Genomic DNA, 18,818 nt, shown 5'->3' with positions numbered 1-18,818 from the left:
GTATTTGCATAATGGTTTCACCTCTGGACTGTATTTTAGCTAGGAGCTCTTTCTCGCGAGCCGTATAGTTTTGGGAGGCCGCATCTGGCCATCTCACCTGCTTCTTCGAGCAGGTTTCACTCCTGCTCCTGCTCGCACTCCCCCGTCTGCCCTTGCTTCCCTGGCTCGACGACAGCGGTGGGAAGGAGGCGGATCTGTCGCGGGAATTGCTGCCCCAACGGTGCTCGACGATCGGTTGCCGGCCTTGTCTCTGGAACGCAACTTGTGTCCGGACTGCTGGTCGCTTTCTTCATTTTGCTTCTTTTGTTGTCGGTTGTGTCCGGGGCGGCGGTCTACGAAGCAATGCTTGCAGTTCCTGCTGCCGGTGTTGTGGCCGCCTTTGCACACAATGCACTTTGACGTGCACATGTGCTCTTCCCCCTCAGCTGGGGGAGGGTGTTCTTTGCCGCATCTGCGGCACAGTTGGGTCCTGGGTTTGTACCAGACGTCCGCCCGATGACCGGCTCGTCTGCAGTGGAAACAGGTTTCGACCTGCTCCCTGTACGGGTGTACACGGAAAGGACTCTCCCAATAGTAGATGGTATCTGGAGCCTTCTTGCCGGCGAAAGTCACCAGGATGGACATTGATTGTCCGAGGCGGCGAGCATCCACCACCGGAATCCCGTGGTTGCGCTTCAGGAATCCCTGTCAGACATCATCGGCTGTCCCGCCATCGTATGCATAATAAATGACGCCTCTCGTGGAGTCGTCCGGCGCTGACACGTACGATGTCACTTCGTACGCTTTGTCGCCCATCTTGAGCAGTCTCAGGTTGCTGTACACCGAAGCCGTGAGCTTATTCGGTGTGTAAATGTGTTGTTAACTGTGTTAACATGAAGAATGTCTTGATTCACCACCTCTTCAAGTGGTAGGTCGAACGCTACACAGGTAGCTCTGAGAATGTTGCATGGCACGACGGTGCGCAAGTCCATGCCTTGTGGCCTGACGACGACTTTGTAGTCGTTTGCTGGTAGACGTGGGAGTGGTGCCTGCCTACGTCGGGCAGGTGGATTTTTCCGTAGAATGGATTTGGACTTGCCTTCATTGCGAGGAACTCCAGTAGCGGTGCCGTGCTCCTTCCACGGTGCGTTCGTCGGGTCTGCGTTCCCATGAATGGCGTTCTTCGCTCCGGGGCGCCGGTAACATTCTTGCAGGTTGAGAACGGTCTTCCATCCTTCGGCAAGCTGCTCCGGAGTAATGTCTTCGCCCTCTACGGCGTATTCCATGATGCGATCGTTCTGGGTGGTCCGTATGGCGAGCGGGTCCCGAATCCCTTTCCGATTCCTTCGTACAATTCACACTAACAGAAGTTAGCAAAAATCGCCAAAGGAGGAGGCAATCTCTGTTTTAACTCTTCAACTACAGAAGGACCCCTCTGTAGTAAAGTCACTCGTACCAGCAGAAATATGTACTATATCATTGTCTTTACTGTACCAGTTGTTGGTGATGGCATGGCTCCTAGGATGCTGTTTGTTAATTAAAGGCTCCCTGAAAAGGGTGATTGAGGTTGGCTATACAGTTCTTGCATTATGTAGAGTACAGGCCACCAAGCATTCATGCCGCGTACAACACCTCAAAAGCGAGCCGCTAATTTACAATACAATTTTAAAAACTCGCTTTTATGCCTTGCAGCGACGAGCAGTGCCAGGCTTTCACCTGAATCCGCAAGCAACGCATCATATAGCGCTCGTTACGCCAGCAGCGGACTACTGTCATTGGTTCGCCGTGCCAGCTCCGCCAACGCCAAACCAGTTTAGGAGGCATTGGCTCCGCCTCCTGGGGAATTCCCACATGTGTTGGAGGCCGGCGGAGGGGCTGAGTGCGTGGGGCTGGCAGACCAACCTTCCAGCATGCAAAAAGTGAGGAGAGGAGAGGGAAAGGCGCGAAGGCACGGAAATTTAAATTTTGACTACAGATAACTCAGCTTCCACAAAACGCATCAAAAATATTTTTGCTGGAGGATATTTCTGATGCTGCGCCCTTTCGCATCATGGGTATATCGCATCTTTGTTGAGACCCCCTTTCACAGCCCCTTTAAGTGGCTACTTATTGAACACATAGTGTTGGTTTATGAAAGAAACACTCAGAAATACCTTCCATCCTGCTCTTATCTCCTTTTGTGATAATTATTTAGTTTCAGTTATCTCGTTTTATGTTATCACATATTTGATTTCGTTCATGCTCCGTTCCGTAGAAGTATTGTATTTGCACGAATACAAAGTGGCTAATGTAACACAAGTTTGATTCCATTTGAAAACCAAATCATTGCGCGGCTACTGATCCAAAGTTCCCGGGTTCGAACCCGACCGCGGTGGCTGCGTTTTTATGGAGGAAAAACACTAAGGCACCCATGTGCTGTGTGATGTCGGTGCACGTTGAAGATCCCCAGGTGGTCAAAATTATTTCGGCACCCTCCACTGTGGGCACCTCCTTCTTTCTTTCTCCTTTCACTCCCTCCTTTATCCCTTCCCCTATGGTGTTCAGGTGTCCAAGGATATATGAGACAGATACTGTGTCATTTCCTTTCCCCAAAAACCAATTATTATTATTATTATCGCGCGAAAACAGGGTCGTTCTCCGCGGCCTCAGTGTTATTTAAGAGGCAACAGTTAAGAAATGCGCTCGACATAGTCAAATTGGGCAGATCCGCCCTCGCAGTGTCACCACACCTCCGCTTCTTACCTCCGCTGCCTTGTGCTTTGCGCTGAGTGTTCGCCCCTTTTCTTCCATTTTCTACTGCTTACTGCACTTTCACTGTCTCCTTACTCAGCGACACCTTTTTACGTTCATATCCAGCTTTACCCCCCCACCCGTTCGCGCCGTGCACTTTGCCTCACGTCCCTAAGGCCCTCGAAAAGTTGGCTTCTCCTCGCTGCTCACGAGGTTGGTGGTTAAGCCATCTCAAAAAGCGCCGTGTTATTGCCTTTGGTATTCGCTGCGATGTTGTTATTCCCCAGGAAGTGCGTTCCCGTCGCCAGACGCACTTTACAATAACCAGGTCTTTAGTAAAGATGTCTTTACTGTAGATTAAAAAAAAATATGCAGTTGTTTATGGAAGGTGAAATTGGACTGCAATTTCTCTTCACTATATCTGAGTTTACAATAGCAGGGTTTTTCTGTAACGTCTTGGGTTATTTCACCGAAAATGAGCCTGAAGAGGTGCAAAAACCAAATTTTTATTCTGTGTTCTTGCTTTGGAATAATTCTGTAGACATTAGTAAACATCTGTATGCTGTGCTGTGCATAATTGCCTGTGCACAATTGTGCTGTGTGCAGTTTGCCTGTGCTTAGCAGATAATCTGTAATTGAATTTTATTCTTTAATTGCTTTAATTGCAGCAGCTCAACGGTGGCTAGGACATAAAAATAGACCTTAGGTCATGTGAAGCATGAAAAAACTGTGATGCTGGTTGTTCATTTGCTGCCGTTCTGGTTTTTGGGGCAGGGTAACATTGGGAATTGAAGTCAAACTCACGAAGAAGCGATTTATATCAATTTTTTTCACATGGCTTGAAGTAAGATTTCACTACCGTCAAAACCGAAACAACACAAGACGAGAAGTTGAGTTGTAACTTATTTAATGGCCATTAGACGGACTGGGCTATATGGAGGTCTGGAGAGGCCTTTGTCCCGCTCTGAACATAGCCTGGCTGATGATGATTGTAGTGATGTTTGGTGGCGGTCGCAGCCGGTGCCGGCACAGCTCGTCCGCACCTGACCTGCGCATGGCCGTGTACCAGCCGACGGGGCCCCTGTCCCTGCCGCTGCCACGCCTAGGTCCCGGCGGGGAACTGGCTGGAAACGTGTCGACAGGTGGCTTCCAGTACTTCCTGGGGGCAGCCACTTCCATCGCCACAAAGCTGCACGAAGAGACCATGACCTACCTCAATCAGGGTGCGTGGCAGGTGCCTTGAGCGCCACTGCCATCCGTTGGTCGCACAGCAGCATGCGGAAATTTTGGTTTGATGGCATCAATGTGGAACGAGGTTTTCTTGCTGCGCGAAGGCCTTCTCCCTATTATATTACTGCTTGGTTTGCATGCAGCGTGCTGGCTCCATTTGCTCTGCGAGTACCCAACTGCATGTCACTCAGACGGAAAGTGTGGCAGAGTTCAACTTAATGTTTGGCATCTTGTTGGGACGATGTTCCGCTCAACCTGCCGAGAATGGGAGCTAAAAGCATCTCATACTTAAGGGCATGTGAGTCTACTTAAACAAATCTGCATAGTTGCAAAGCTTTTGCTATAGAGCACACAGGTTTTTGCACTGTGCAGTTACTTCCACCATCAACCACTGCAACTGCTGCCCATGGAGTGCTGGGTTGGATTTTGAGAGGAAAGGGCGTGATTGCTTCCTTTGAAATTAGGAACTTTGGTTGAAGCCACATGGGTCCCCATTTTTACTGAAGAGGAAAGCTCAAGGAATGCTCGGTGCAAATGGGACTCTCCCTCCCCTTTCAAGAGTGGCCCATCGAACCATCCCTGGTAGACAGATTTACTTTTACATGGCATCTGTGCAAAACTCACCGTGTGTGCCTGCCTTTTATTAGGCAATAAATATGGCTAATGCTAGTTAGGATTAAGGTCTGGTGGCACGGATTGTTTCTCGTGTGAAAACTTTGCATGCACCTATGTATAACGTCAGCTTGCCCCCTGCTTAAGTGATTATTTTGCTCCATTTCATACGTAGCAGGCGACGCTGTGGAGGCAGCGAAAGTAATATGTCTGCAAAATCACATTACTCTGCCACGTATCATTCGCTCTTCTCAAAGCCTCAGTGAGTGCTTGGACGAAAACTGTGAGCAGTACAAAATGAAGTGGTAGCACTGAAAATCACGATCAAAGCTATGGAGCGCTCAGCGTTCAGGCCCTCTGGCTATAATTTTTGCTGAGTGTAAGAGGCATGGATGGAGCAAGAGCGATTCGCCCTACCAGCCGCGTATCATACCGCCACATCTAATTCTTGCTTCTCTGAACTCTCGATGAGTTGTGCACTGGAAATGTGGTGAGAGCTAAAACGAAGTCAGGAGGCTGCCAGTCACGGCACTGAAGGTCTGTCACAAAGAAATATGCCTGTGTTCACTTTGATTCTATGGCAAACTACTTTTTGGTCATGCACTTAACCTGCGCGAACAGGCAAGCTAGCTGTCGCAGCGTTGACTGCTGTGTATGAAATGGAGTATAGCCATGTTTCAGCAAAGACAGGGTCCTGACAAAAGCCGAGTGCCTTAGAGACATAATCGATCAACGATCAAATCTGCATATGAAAGTTTTCTAACTAATTGACATATGCGCCGTAACTAAAAATGACCTTCAGCTACTTACTCATGCTGGGCCTAAATATCCCACAGCAAAGAGACTCCAAAGTGTGCCTCTGGACAATAACTGGCCTGTTAATCTCAATGCATGCATTGCCAGCATTGCTTGGCAGCATCCCAAAGTATCATCGGTTATGTCCAGCTGTGATCCAGTGTGTGTGTCACTTCCACTGCCACCAATTTGTGTAATTGGGTTTTCACTCACCAGTTTGCCGAGTCAGCACCTTGTCCTCGAGTTTGACTTGCCATTGTTTCACGACTGGCATCTGCTTTACCGTAGCATATCCAACTCACAGTAACATAAGTAGGCCGAAAGGCTTCATGAACTTGCTGCAGCCTAGATTTGAGCTTGCATCTGATAATCCCCGGTCTCGAATGTTTCTCAACAGGTCAGTCATACGAGATCAAGCTCAAGAAACTTGGCGATCTCACCGAGATGAGGGGGAAAATGTTGAAGGTGAGTTAAGGCATGAAAAGTAAGGTCATCAATTTACACCCGGCATTTTTGTTCTTTCTTTGGAGTCAGTAGGCGGAAGCCACTTTGTCATAATTACCATATATACTTGCGTAATGAACCCGCTTTTTTTTTCCAGAGAAGTTGACATCAGTTTGGGGGTAGGGTTCATTACGCGGGAAAAAAGTTTCAACAGATTTTTTGGAAGGGTCGAGATTTCATATCATCCTCTGTCCATCCGTCCTTCCGTCATCAACAAACGCACGCAGTCAGACGCGTTCGTGCCGCTGATGTTTAGCATCGTTCACTTTGACGCGATCCAGCAATTTTGTCGTAGCCAGCAGCACCGGCCATTCGCAGCGAGATAGCGCGAACATGCTGAACACCGGCCCTGAAGGTCAGGTGCATGTTTTTTACACGGGGCTAAAAAAGCACAGGACAGTGCGGAGTAAAAATTGGCTGTGGTTTAGCTCTGGTTAAACCGGGAGGGACGCGATAGCTACAGCTGGCTGAGTGGAACCCGCTCAGTCAAATTGCGAAGTCAGTCTTTCGCCGCTCCGTTTTGCTGGGCGTTCCTTCTACATCTTCGTCCCTGGACAGATTCACTCTCTCCCCCTCTCCACTCTCCCCCCCACTCGGTTTCGCCAGCTCGATGCGCCGCCAGCAGCTGCTCTGCACCACATGACCAACCACGTGACCACGTGGTGGCGCCGCCACGCTGATGATGGCTCGAAATGCTAGCGTAATGTAGCTATCACTACAAAAAAGTTAATTCTGGCTGACAAAAGTGGGGGGCAGGTTTATTATGTGAGTGGGTTCATTACGCAAGTATGTACTGTATTCAATGTCACATTAATATTAATTACATTATGTAACAATCACTGTTACGCATGCACATTTACTGGTGTGTCTCAGTGGCTGATGAATACGGTTTCTGTCGTATTTTCGACTTTTAACTGCTTCTGCTTTCACAGCTTTTCTCAGTGATTGATGGTACAAATCTCAAGCGCTCACGAAAAAATCTATATCCCATCCAAAAGGAGCAAAGTCTATATGCTGAAAGATGGGAAATGCATTCATGCAGATCTGTGCTCGGCTGATGGGATTTATTTACGGGCACGTTGCCACAGCTCGCTATTCACAATACATACAGCGCAACTGGTGATCGCAACGTCGGCAGTGTATGACTGGCACGCCGCCACGCTCACTGCTTGCCGTGCATACCACACTACTAGCAATCATGGTACCAGCAGTGTACAGGAAGTGCTTAGTGCTCTAGGATGCGGTCATGGCTGGCGTGTTGATACAGACAAACCTGGATATAACGAACCCGGATATTACTAATTATTGGCGATATCGAACTTTTCGTAAATATTTTTAAAAAACGCATGCAATTTCTACTTTATATATCGAACGCTGTTGGCCATGAAACGGATATATCGAACTCCCCAGCGCCAAACTGTGCCCGTTCAGATGCAGGCAGCAGGCTTCGCCGCACTGCACAAATGGCTGGTGGTGATGCGGCAAGCGTGCGCGCCAAGGTTTGCATTTTTATCTCGCACTCGCCAACAGGGGCGTGTGGGTTGCAGTAGTCCAGCAGTCAGCACGCGTTCACGCCTGTGGAAGCAGCGCCCTGGAAGCAGCAGCGCAGGTGGTTGTAAGCTTGCAGTAATAATCCTTCCTTCATGTCTGCTGTCATGGAGGTGGTGAAAACGGCGATAGCTTTCTCTCTGACGTACCGCTTTCCACGCGACGTGGTTGAGATGCGGGGAAGCCACCGTAACCGATGCTTAACTTGCGCTTTCGGTGCTGTGCGGGGAAGCCAACCTAACTGGCGCTCTGTTTTTTGCGGTTTTTGGAATATCAGCGAGCGCCTTCGAAATGCCGCCAAAACCTGGGGGAACGTCTCTATGGTTCTCGTGTAAGGTTCGCCAGATTTGCTATCTCTTCAGTGACTAAATTGCGCCGCTGTTGCGCGCGTTTCTGACGAAATTTTGCATTATGAATTTCGGCTGTAGTGAACTGTTTTACGATTTTTTACTTGTTCGCTATAATGAGGTCTCACTGTATCATCCGTAGGTGCGCGGGAGAGAGTTCGGAACATTTGAAAAATCTGCGCATTGTGCACATTGCACTCCAACTGGGGATTTTTGGGAATTCGTATAATCCCGAAATTCATATGAACTGTGTTCTTATCATTGAGATTTTTCTGTGGAAGAATTTACTTTGCCTGGCGAGATGGTAAAATAGGTTCCTCTCTCTCTTATATTGGATAGCATAAGTTTGAAAATGAAAATTAGTCTCTTGCACAAACTGAAAACTGGATTTGTAACATGAGCAGCCAGTTTGGTTTCATTATTATTTTTACTGTACTTGACATCCATTTTATGCACGTTCACTGCATTGCAGAGCACCATTCGGATCGGCTTCCAAGAACGCCGGCTGCAGTACATGGAGAAAGAGCAGATCGGTCAGTGGGTGCGGCAGAGACCGGGAGAGAGGATACTTGAGGCTGGTAAGGATCGCCTTGCAGCTTTGTTAATGGCTCTATGGAAAACAAGTTCATTAAGAAATGTCATATAATTAGTGCGGGGGCGACTGCAGTTGACATTCACTTGATTGCAGCTGTGTGGTGACAAAGAAAACCGAATAGATGTGTGAAACCTTTATGATTGAAGACTAAGCTGTGCTTAGGTTGTTGTCAGTTGTAATATTTCCTTCATCAGAAACCAACACTGCCTTGGTGGATCTGCTAGGGAATGCCCTGTCTTCTTGTCTACCGAAATTAAAACTAAACTGCTTTATGTCAATTGTATGCAATTAAAGTTACATTTTCATTTTTAAGTTTTTGTTTTTCTGACATCTTGAATAGTTGCAGCCTTTAGTGTTAACACTGAAGGGTGTTTGACTGTGAAAGGCTGTGTTTCTGCAGTCCTGGTGTAACAAAGGTTGTGCTTTCTTAGCTTAGTTCATCATGCATGCAGACATGTTCAATATATGCTCTGTCAAAGTAAAGTTGAGTACCTGCAGTAGGGCAAAGAATAAAACACACTTCTGCAACTTCTTGAAATTCTTCTAAGGGCACCTTAAGTGTGAGAGAATTTATGCTTATTCTTATTCTCGGTAGCAATTTTGAAGGGCAGACATTATAGGTTGTAGTGATTGAGAATGTTTTGGTAACTGCAAAACTTGTCCGTGCTGGAGGATTTGCGTAGGATGTATCTGATTCCGGTAGCACACGGCACTTGGCAGATAGGAAATCTAAGCACTTTGAAGTGTGCTTTTGCTGACTGTGTCTTTTCTGTTGAACAAACAGAATTTGCATGGAACAAGCATGCCATGCGGCTTTTATCCTCGCAGTACATGGAAAGAATTCACCGTGTGGCCCCTGGGTAAAAATAGGCCCAACCATGCTAGTTCAAGCATCTATCATTAACTTGTTTATATATAGTTGTACCGTATTTACACGATTGTAAGTTGACTCAAATGTAAGTCGACCCCGACATTACATTTCTGAAAAAAACAACTTGGAGGTCGTTTATGCTTGGCCTTTCATAATAGAACGCGATAGCACCATCCTGGGACCTCCGCTTAACGCCAGCCACTATCAGCTGCCGCGTGCAGGAGCACCTGGGCGCATTCCAAAATGAAAATGTATTAGTCACTGGACTACTCATCCACACTTGTACCATCGTCCTCGCTAGCGCTGCCGTCGAGATTGCTGCTGCAGTCCCCCAGCTCGTCATTCTAACATCGTCGTGCAGCGAAATCCCGCACTTCGCAAACAGCCACATCATGACATCGCATGGAACAGCAGAAAATTTTGCCTCGCCGCAGCTGCCACACCTGTATCGCCCGCTGCGAACGTCGAACTTGCAGCCCGGCGCACAGTTCATTTCTTCGGCGTAAAGAATGACAGCCACCTTGAATGTAGCCGTGAACGAGTGCCGGTCGCTTACCGGACCTGGAGCACAAATGATGAAGCACTACATTAAAAACTTGTGAAACGCGGCAGGCAGCAGTCAAGTCCATCAGAGCCAAAGCGAAACTAAGCGTGAGCGGCGTCGGCTCTTCCATCGGCTACCCACACTCCCCTGCGCCGCTGCGGTTCTGAGTGGGGGTGCCGCCGCAGTTGGAACAGCGGCCCTTCCATCAACTATCGCCGCTCCCTTGAGCGCCGAGTGCGCAGTTGAAAGTAAACAAAAAAAAAACTTGGACGGCGCTTATTAAGAGTAGAACGCGAATGCGTTATCGGGCCGCAGCCGCTTATCAGCAGACGCAATCTCTGGCCACATTTGGGGAGTGGGCTGGTGCCGGTTTGCTGCTTATTGACAGCCACCATCGGCCACCGCGCACAAGGTGGGGATGCCGGTTCTGCGTGTTGACATGGCAGCTACTCAAGGCCAGCACCAAGAGCGATGTGACGGAGCCACGCAGCAAAAATGCAACCACGCTGTAGCATACCTGATATCTCGTTTGTCTCGCCTTTATTTATGTTGCGATGCTTTGGTTTCGATTTTAAGTTGCCCCACCCACTTCGGATTTCCAGATTTTAAGAAATAGGTCGACTTACAATCTTGTATATACGGTACGTAGCTTTCATACAATATGTCCAAGTAGAGTTAAAACTCTATTTAACAAATTGAAGAGCAGCCATGAGTTATTTTGTTAAATCAGGAAATTTGTAAAATCGAGGAAGGCATTTTACCGCCCTTCACAGTCTAAAATCATAACCTAGCGGCACCAGTAAGCTGCCGCGGCATCATAATTTGCCGGTACCTGTGGCTGTTTGTATGAAACGTCCGCAAAGGCAGCCAGAATTTCTTGTTCATGAAAGCGTCATCTGGCAAAACGAATTTGAAGCCAACGTGGAATGCATTGCCGACTGCAGAGTTCGTTATTTTGTGCAGCGGCAAAGCCTCTAGCCCTGTCAAAATGAAACTTGAATTGAGCCCCTAGATGTTACTGTTGGCATGCTGCCAACAATCTGCAAGGCATCGTGAGTAAGATAAGTGAGAAAAAAAAAACATTTTTGCTTACTTCTTTCCGGAAAAGATCGTTAAATCGGGTTTAGTGGTCGTTTGTTTCGTTATTTCGGGTTATTGAGAACATTGAACCCTATGAGTACTTGCTGGGAAATCAAAATTAGTTCATTAGATCGGGAACTTAATAAAATTTGGTTTTGTTAGATCAAGTTTTAACTGTATGATGAATACAAGGTCTTGCCTTTCAAGTGGGAAGACAATACAGAAACTTTTTATCCACAAGGTCTTGAATATCTTTGCAGTAGCAGTTGTGCTTGTGTTTGCAAAGGACCACTCCTTATCAAAGAGTTCTAAACTATTTGTGTTTTTTATAGTTGCCATTGCATTGTGGTCTCTTAGCTTTGTTTTCATGCTTATGCTCGCAAAGTGGCAGAAGTGCAGCTAACAACTTTCTTATGGGGGTCTTCAAGGACGCTGGATCTCTGCAAAGTCCTCTCGCAGTATTTGGATGTGGGAATAAGTGTATAATAATTGTTTTGTTCTAAAGAGTTCAGGAAATGGTTTTGAAAGTGGCTATAAAATGCATGTACAGTTAAACCTCGATGTTACGAAGTATTCCAGTTTTCATAACTTCACATCCATAGAACACCATGTATTTTTAGCCTCTCGCAGTATTTGGATGTGGGAATAAGTGTATAATAATTGTTTTGTTCTAAAGAGTCCAGGAAATGGTTTTGAAAGTGGCTATAAAATGCATGTACAGTTAAACCTCGATGTTACGAAGTATTCCAGTTTTCATAACTTCACATCCATAGAACACCACGTATTTTTAGCCTCAGTATAACGGAGTAGATTTTGGCGCATTTTCAATGCAATGAAATTTCATTGCTGGCTGGAAACGAACCTGCGGAAAAATTGTATCGCGGGCGTGAGTGGTTGAGCGAAGCGCGTCCATAATATGGGCGCCGCACTGCTCTCACATACAGAGCGCATGGCAGACGTAAATACGACAATGATCGTAGTGGTGTTGCGAATTTGAGGTGGTCCCGTAACGCTCACCACCCGTTTTGTGACAAGAGGGTCGCCAGCTCTCTAGTCGGTAGCGAAGACTCCGAGTCAGGCGTCGGTGAGAACAACAAAAGGGATTTTATACATTACGTACAGAGCATTATACAGGACAAGATCGGCACGGGGGCCGAGAGCTAAGAGCAAACGCGACTGTTCTCGCACGGCGACGTCCGGCGAGGCTCCAACGCGTCACACATCTCACTCCACTCGTGAGCGGCACACAGCTCACGGTGGGTCGGTCTCTCTAGAACGGGCTAGGTAGAACGGATTGCTCTCCAGGCGGCAGCGTTGGGGCTTGTATAGCCCCGAGAAACGGTCGTCATTCAAACGGACCAATAAAAGCCAGTACTTGACAGCCGTCCAAGAGATCCAACCAGCGACTGCGCTGGCCACCCGCTTCAAGTTTGCCGCGTGCGGTGACTCCCTGGGGGAATGGGGAACCGGCGCCTGGCTGTCTAGTGATTGCTGCACGTTTGGACATGTTGCTCGCTGATGCTTCTCCATAGGGCGCCGCTGCCTGGCGGCACAGCATCTTAGCTTGTCAAGGAAGCGTTAAGGCGCGGTTGCCTTGCGGCGCAGCACCGGGCTTGTCTAAGGGCGTTCACAGGAGAAATTTTGCATCCTGTAGATTTGGAATCCAGGCTGGTTGTCCGGGCACAACAGTGGTGAGCTCGCCGCCGGCCTCACCATCTGGGGCAGTACGGGCGAGGCTGGCACAAGTATCTGCGCAGCCTTGGCAGCCTGCCAGGCCAGCCAGCAGCTTTCGTTATCTCGTCCAAAATCGGCGAATCGGCGCCAAATGTGATGCGGTGCTTGTGCTTGAAGTCAGCGTGCCGCGTTTCTTACATGTACGAATGTCCAAAGCTTGGTAAAAGGACTGGAAGGTCAGTGCCATTGGCACAGCCTTCAGCTGTGAAGCCCGTCGCACGCTTCACACCTGACAACCTCACTTCTAACTTGGACGATGCGCATACATGCAAAAAGACACACACTCGCATTATGGCAGAAAACGAGGAGCGGGGTCAGCCTGATTTCATTTCATGGGTGATTTTAGGACACTCCTTGTTCTCATCAACATGAAGAAAGACAGAAGAGTAAGGGAAATGCGAGCGAGGGTGGGGGCCGACGGCATGGCCCGCCGCGAGGTCGCCGTCGATGGCCATGAGGTCGCAGCGATGACAGCAGCGGAACACGACGCCGTATCTGCGGTGTGCTTGGGGTGCTCACAAGAGGATGATGATGACAGAAACACCAAAACTCGAGACGAGTGCATCGTTCCCATCACCCACGAGGTGGTCAGCGTGATAAACGTGCTGGGGCGGCTCACAACATAAGACGCGCATAACACCGTTGCTGCTGGCGAAGAAAGGGCGGAAGAAACATTTTAATCGCAAATAAAGGCTTTTCCTGTGAGTTATCCACAGTGCGTTTTTGGCGGCTTCTTAGCATGCAAGGAGGCGAATTTTGATTTGCAAAAGTTCAATATTATGAAGTAAACTGCCGATTTTACTGACTTCGTTAAATCGAGGTTTAACTGTATTATGCAGAGTAAAGGCCACTGATCATTCATGCCGCATGCAAGTGTTGAAAAGCAAGCCAATAAATTTGCAAATAATTTTTTATATATTTCATTCCCACACCTCTCGGTGACATCCAGTACCAGTCTTTCATCAAATCTTGCCACACGATGTCATGTGGCCTGCGTGCCTTCAATGTGAAGGGTTGCCATTGGCTCGCCAAAAGCTGCAATGATGTTCATAGACGAATCAGGCAAAGGACATGGGATGCATGGCTGGCTGGGGATGGTGGCATGCCATGCCATGGCTGGGTGACATATTTGTGAGCAGAGCTTAGTCCTGGCCTGTAATTTTTTTTGTGTGTGTGTCACTGAATTGAGGGAGGAGAAAATGAAGAAAGTAATTTTTAATCTGTGCTAATACTGGTGCTACAAAAGCCAGATCAAAATTTTTGTGGGACGATGATGAATGATTCTGTATGTATATCAGTCTTTCGTTTTTCTTACCCTCAGTGCGAACAGTTTCAGGGACCCTTTAAGGCTGCACTTGTTGCCTTGTGCCTTTCCAGATGTGCCCTTGTCGTACGGTGTCTACGATGTGGTGAACACTCCAAACAAGGTCCACTTCTGTGAATTCCTTTGGGATCCGACCAAAGAGACAGGGGTCTTCATACGGGTAAGTACATACCTTGCCTTGGGTACAAAAGTTAGTGCACAGGCATTTTCTGAACTTTACATCAATATCATAAATGCTGAAGCTGTGCCTTGTTGAGCTGTGCACAGTGCAGTGCTTTCTTACTTTTTTCTTGTTTAATTCTTTTCCACTTCATCAGCACACTTGTTCATCTGTAATGGTGGTACAGGGGCAAAGAATTTTCAGTAATAATTAGGGGTGTGCGAGTATATAAATTTTCAAATACGAATCTAATTTGAATATGAAGTAAAATGGCTTTGAACATCGAAATAAATATCAAATATCTCATAGTAAGAAAAAATATAATATGAAATGAAACAGGCAAATGCTGTTTTTAAAAAGAAAAAAAGATGGCCAGCGGTGTGCCTGCCAGTCAGCGCCTGAAAGCGGCGCGCAGCTGGCTTCGGACGACCAGCGAAAGCATGGGCCGATAGCTGTCACTGCCTCGGGCTGGCAGCGAAGCTCAGAAGCTGAAACTATGCGGATTGAGGACCTCTGCTTTTGACTTCATGATCACAGCACCCAGTGACAAGGACATAAATGGCACTGAGCTAAACTTGTATGGTGTTTCTTGCAACAGCTGTTGCTCTTATGTTGCACTGTTTGGCACCTCCTCTTCCATCCAGCTGAACTGCATCAGCACCGAGTTCACTCCCAAGAAGCATGGTGGTGAGAAAGGGGTGCCTTTCCGCATCGTCATCGAGACATACTCTCACGGGGAGCCTGGGCCACCACAGAAGCTGCACTCGGCATCTTGCCAGGTCAAGGTATTCAAGGTGAGGGCTCTGCGCCATGTGTACCATTGCAGGCTTCAGCTCAGCACACTTTAGCAAGAGGTTCTGGGACGGCCTGCATTTATAGGATAAAGGTTTCTTTTGAGGAATTATTTTCTGAAGAACTGAGTTTTGGAGGTGTTTGCCTACAAAGGCAAGGGAATGCGCTTGGGGCACTTGAGTAATGGTTTCCTGTAGGCACGGGCAAATAGTGATGTTTTGCTCCGAAGCGAATTCGAAGCGAACAGTAATTTTCTTCGAATAGTTTTGAAGCGAATATTTCTGATATTTCTGGCACACAAAAAAGTTGAACGACACATTAGTCAGTCATTTTCAAAATCATATATCTTTCAAACACAAGGCCGTTACGTGAAAAAAAGAGAAAATGCATTGAAGCTTTCTCACAGTCATTGATGTGTCAACTTTCTGCAAAAATGACCAATAGAATTTGGGGGAGCCAGCCTACATGTGGTGCCAACGTATCTGTGAGGTGTGAGACCTATAAGTGGGGTCTCCAACTGCGTCGTTTGCAGCTGTTCGTTTTTTTAAGTGGCGACTCCATGACACCTGCTAGATGCAGGCAGCATGCCTGCGGCACCCCGCATCAGGTGTCGATAGAGGCACCCATCTGATGTGTCTCATGCTAGAACCCCTTCGTTCTCACGACATCACGCTTGTTTAGCGAATTTCACGCGGAGAAGAGCGACTACGGCTGCTGCAGTCAGCTCGGACTCATTCCGCAGAAGTCAAGGGAGCCGCACAGCCTTCAATTAGAGAGATTTGGCATTGCGTGATCCACCTTAGTGGGGAGCCACTGTGCATGCGCAGATCACCCCGAGGACACCACAAGGCACCAGGCACCGGCCTGCTGTTTGTACGCCTGCCGCATTGGGACCAATCAGTACATGCACACTGGCAGCACGCAGAAATGGATTGCACTAGGCTAAATCTCTCTAGTGATGCATGCCGCCATACCAGTTACGGTGCCTGCGCACCACGGGTAGCACGACTGAAGACACTTGGCAGGTACAAATCTGGGCGCTGCACTTCCGCCTGCTTGCATCTGTTGCTGCGAGCATGTGTTGACCAGGTCTGGAATACGCGTGGGAGCAGAGGCACGAGGCACGAAGTCAAGGTTTTGGCTGCGTGCACGCCGCGGCGCCATCCCGGAGGAGGTACGCTGATCCAAAACCACACAGAGCAAGAGTTCCAAAACGTTATTCGCTCGAGGTGAATACTTCGAGATGTCAAATACCAAACATTCAGATTAAATCAAATATCGAATACTTTACTGTTCAACGGAATATTCGAAACTCGAATACAGTAGTCACACATGCCTAGTTTTCTAGTGTCCACTCCTTTGGCTTTGAACCATTGGCCATTCCCAGCAGATGGTGGCTGCAGTCCATGGGAATCTAGTATCAAATTAGAGTTTCTGTGGGGAACAAACAAGGAGTAAAAATTATTGAAGAGTGTCTAAATAAAGTGCGCTGGTTCCGTGTGCATAAATTTTGAATCTTATTTCACATGGCACTGCAGTGTTAAAGCTCTTTTTTTTTATTTGTTTTCACTGGTTCAGCTATGCATGCCTGGAAACTGAGTTGTTGCATGCATAAATTTTCTCTCATAGCAGCTTTCTTGGAGTTGCTCATTGCAGTAAATTTTGTATAGGATTGGAGTTCTCATTCTTTCAGATTAACACATGACTTTGTTATGTTCGAGTTATACGTACTTCATTCGTACCTGAAAAAAATTGAATGTGACGAAATGGGATGAACTTTCTGATGCCCCTGTTGTAGGCAGCTTGCTCCATTAGAAAACAGTGGCTTGTAAGACTGCGCCCTCTACTATTGTCATCCCATATTGGGCCATGGAGGACCATACTACAGGAGAAACAATTGTCGGTTATGGAATCATCTCCTGAACTGTGTGCTTCTTTCTTACCCACTGCTTCACATGGGTGTCACACCCAATCATACTCACAGGCGGTGATTCATTTGAATCTAATTCAGTGTCATTGTAGAGTTTGAATTAAGGGGAGGGTTTTTATACACCTGATGTTGGTGAGGCTCAAAATCTAGCTCTAGTTTAAAGTGAAGCTTTGAAGTAAGTTAAAATTATAAAAGTCTGCTGTATTGTTATTGTAACTGACATATATATCTGACCCAAGAAACATTTTCGCTTAAATGAAAGCGCAGGCAAATGAACATGCACGCTTTTGAATTATGTGGTGTGGTGTGTGGGCACCATTGCCATACGCAGTACAAGCCTTCGAAGAAACATTTAGTGCAGCACGAAGCGTTTTGTCATTATCATGCCTTTATGTGCTGAACCTCTATTGTAAAAGCTTCACCAGGAGCATCTCAGTAGGCACTGTTATCAGTGTGATGGCGGGAAAATAGAGGAAGAATGAGGTGGTAAAAGAGAGGCGGAGGCAGCAGTATCTTTCCAAAGATGCAGGGGCGTCACTTGAGGGAGGGATTTGAGTGCCATCTAGTGGCCAGAAGTGCATTTGTTGCTGTGCCCAAAGGTTCGTATTGCAGTCATTGCAGTCCCTCATAGCCTGAGTCGCTTTGGGACATTAAACCCCCATAAACGTTAATATAAACGTGCAGTCATTGCAACAAAGAGCTGTTCTGGAAGGTTTTCTTTACCATCACTAGTTGCCACAGGTGCATGCATTTCAGTCAGGTCTAAAGTCATGTATAGTATGTAGTTACATGCTTGAGCCGTAGGGGAGGTTTCCCATAATTGTGCCGCAATGCAAAAGAAAAAAAAAAGGTGGGGAATGGCCATAATGGTGAACGAATTGTTGGATGGACTGATGTGCTGTCATTTCTTTGGCTGTGGGGAAGGCCATGGTGGCCATTAAAATTGCTTTCAACACTAAGAGTGTTTTGTCATTGTCATTTCTGGTGCCTAAGCTTTGTGGTGTGTTCTTTGCAGCCTAAAGGTGCAGACAGGAAACACAAGACCGACCGTGAGAAGATGGTCAAGAGGCCCCTTGCCGAGCAGGTGGGTGGATTGCAATGGCCGTGTGAGATATTAGATTTATGTGAAAGCATTATATGTCCCATTAGCACAAAAGTCAGCGTCCGTCGCTGTCCATGGCACGAATTTAGGATGATGCAGTACATCGGCGTGCGGTATCGCAATACATGTAAGCTAACGTGTATAGTCTTGAATGATGAAACATAACATACTATGACCTATGAAAGTCATGACACATGACTGATAGTCATTGTGCAATGCAGCATGACTCAGCCCTTTAATTCTGCAGTGTAAGGTAAGGTGTATAGAGTTTGTACAAAGTATAGGTAGTCATGACTCATTATCATTCTGCAATATAACATGACTCAGCACTTTACAGGTATCGTAATGTAAAGTGTATAGAGTTGTACTGACGTTAATGCTTACTGTATTTACTGGAATGTGACGCGAGGGGTGACTTTACATGCTGCCCAGCAGAAAAAAATAAAACCACGAATGTAATGCGAGGCTTAAGGATGCAAAACAAAGTACCTTTAATAGACATCGTGGCCAACATGTTTATTCATCTTCCTTGCTTTCGGAGGTCGAGTTCTCGGAAACGGAGTCCTCCTTTTCGCTATCGAAATCTCCTAGTAACTTCTGCCGTATCGATGTTGTTTGCCGCAGAGAGAATCCATTCCTCTTCATGAACGTTTGAGCTAAGCGACGAGATGCTCTGAACTTCCCATCTCCCGAGCAACGTCTTGAACTTTCCAACAGATCAGCTCGACACTGACCCCATGAGGCGGTTGCTCTGCTCAATAATAAAGTCCGCTACTTTTTTTCTCTCCAGCTCGACATAATGGCCATGGCGAGGCCCACGAAATTCTTTGTGATCGGGCTCCATTTAAAAAGCCCCTCCCGCTGCAGCCGCCATCCGCGGATGGTTGACTCATTGACATCAAGTCTTCGAGCTGCCGCAGAATTCCCGACCTTTTCAGCTA

General features: G+C 47.2%; 1 protein-coding gene across 4 annotated transcripts in view; it reads left to right on the top strand.

Annotated features, from left to right (window-relative positions):
- gem (transcription factor CP2 like gemini) overlaps positions 1-18,818 on the top strand; it is a 69,965-nt gene that overhangs the window by 17,206 nt on the left and 33,941 nt on the right. For all 4 annotated transcript variants that reach the window (XM_077627871.1, XM_077627869.1, XM_077627873.1 and 1 more), the window contains 6 exons: positions 3,727-3,932; positions 5,744-5,811; positions 8,218-8,323; positions 13,947-14,053; positions 14,698-14,847; positions 17,791-17,859. In XM_077627871.1, coding sequence (XP_077483997.1) covers positions 3,727-3,932; positions 5,744-5,811; positions 8,218-8,323; positions 13,947-14,053; positions 14,698-14,847; positions 17,791-17,859 — 706 coding nt within the window. The remainder of the gene's footprint in view (positions 1-3,726; positions 3,933-5,743; positions 5,812-8,217; positions 8,324-13,946; positions 14,054-14,697; positions 14,848-17,790; positions 17,860-18,818) is intronic.

Source organism: Amblyomma americanum, chromosome 6 (genome assembly GCF_052857255.1).
Source record: "Amblyomma americanum isolate KBUSLIRL-KWMA chromosome 6, ASM5285725v1, whole genome shotgun sequence".
Lineage (NCBI taxonomy): Eukaryota > Metazoa > Arthropoda > Arachnida > Ixodida > Ixodidae > Amblyomma > Amblyomma americanum.
Note: the sequence above shows the minus strand (reverse complement) of the source record. Positions and strands in the feature narration are given on the sequence as shown.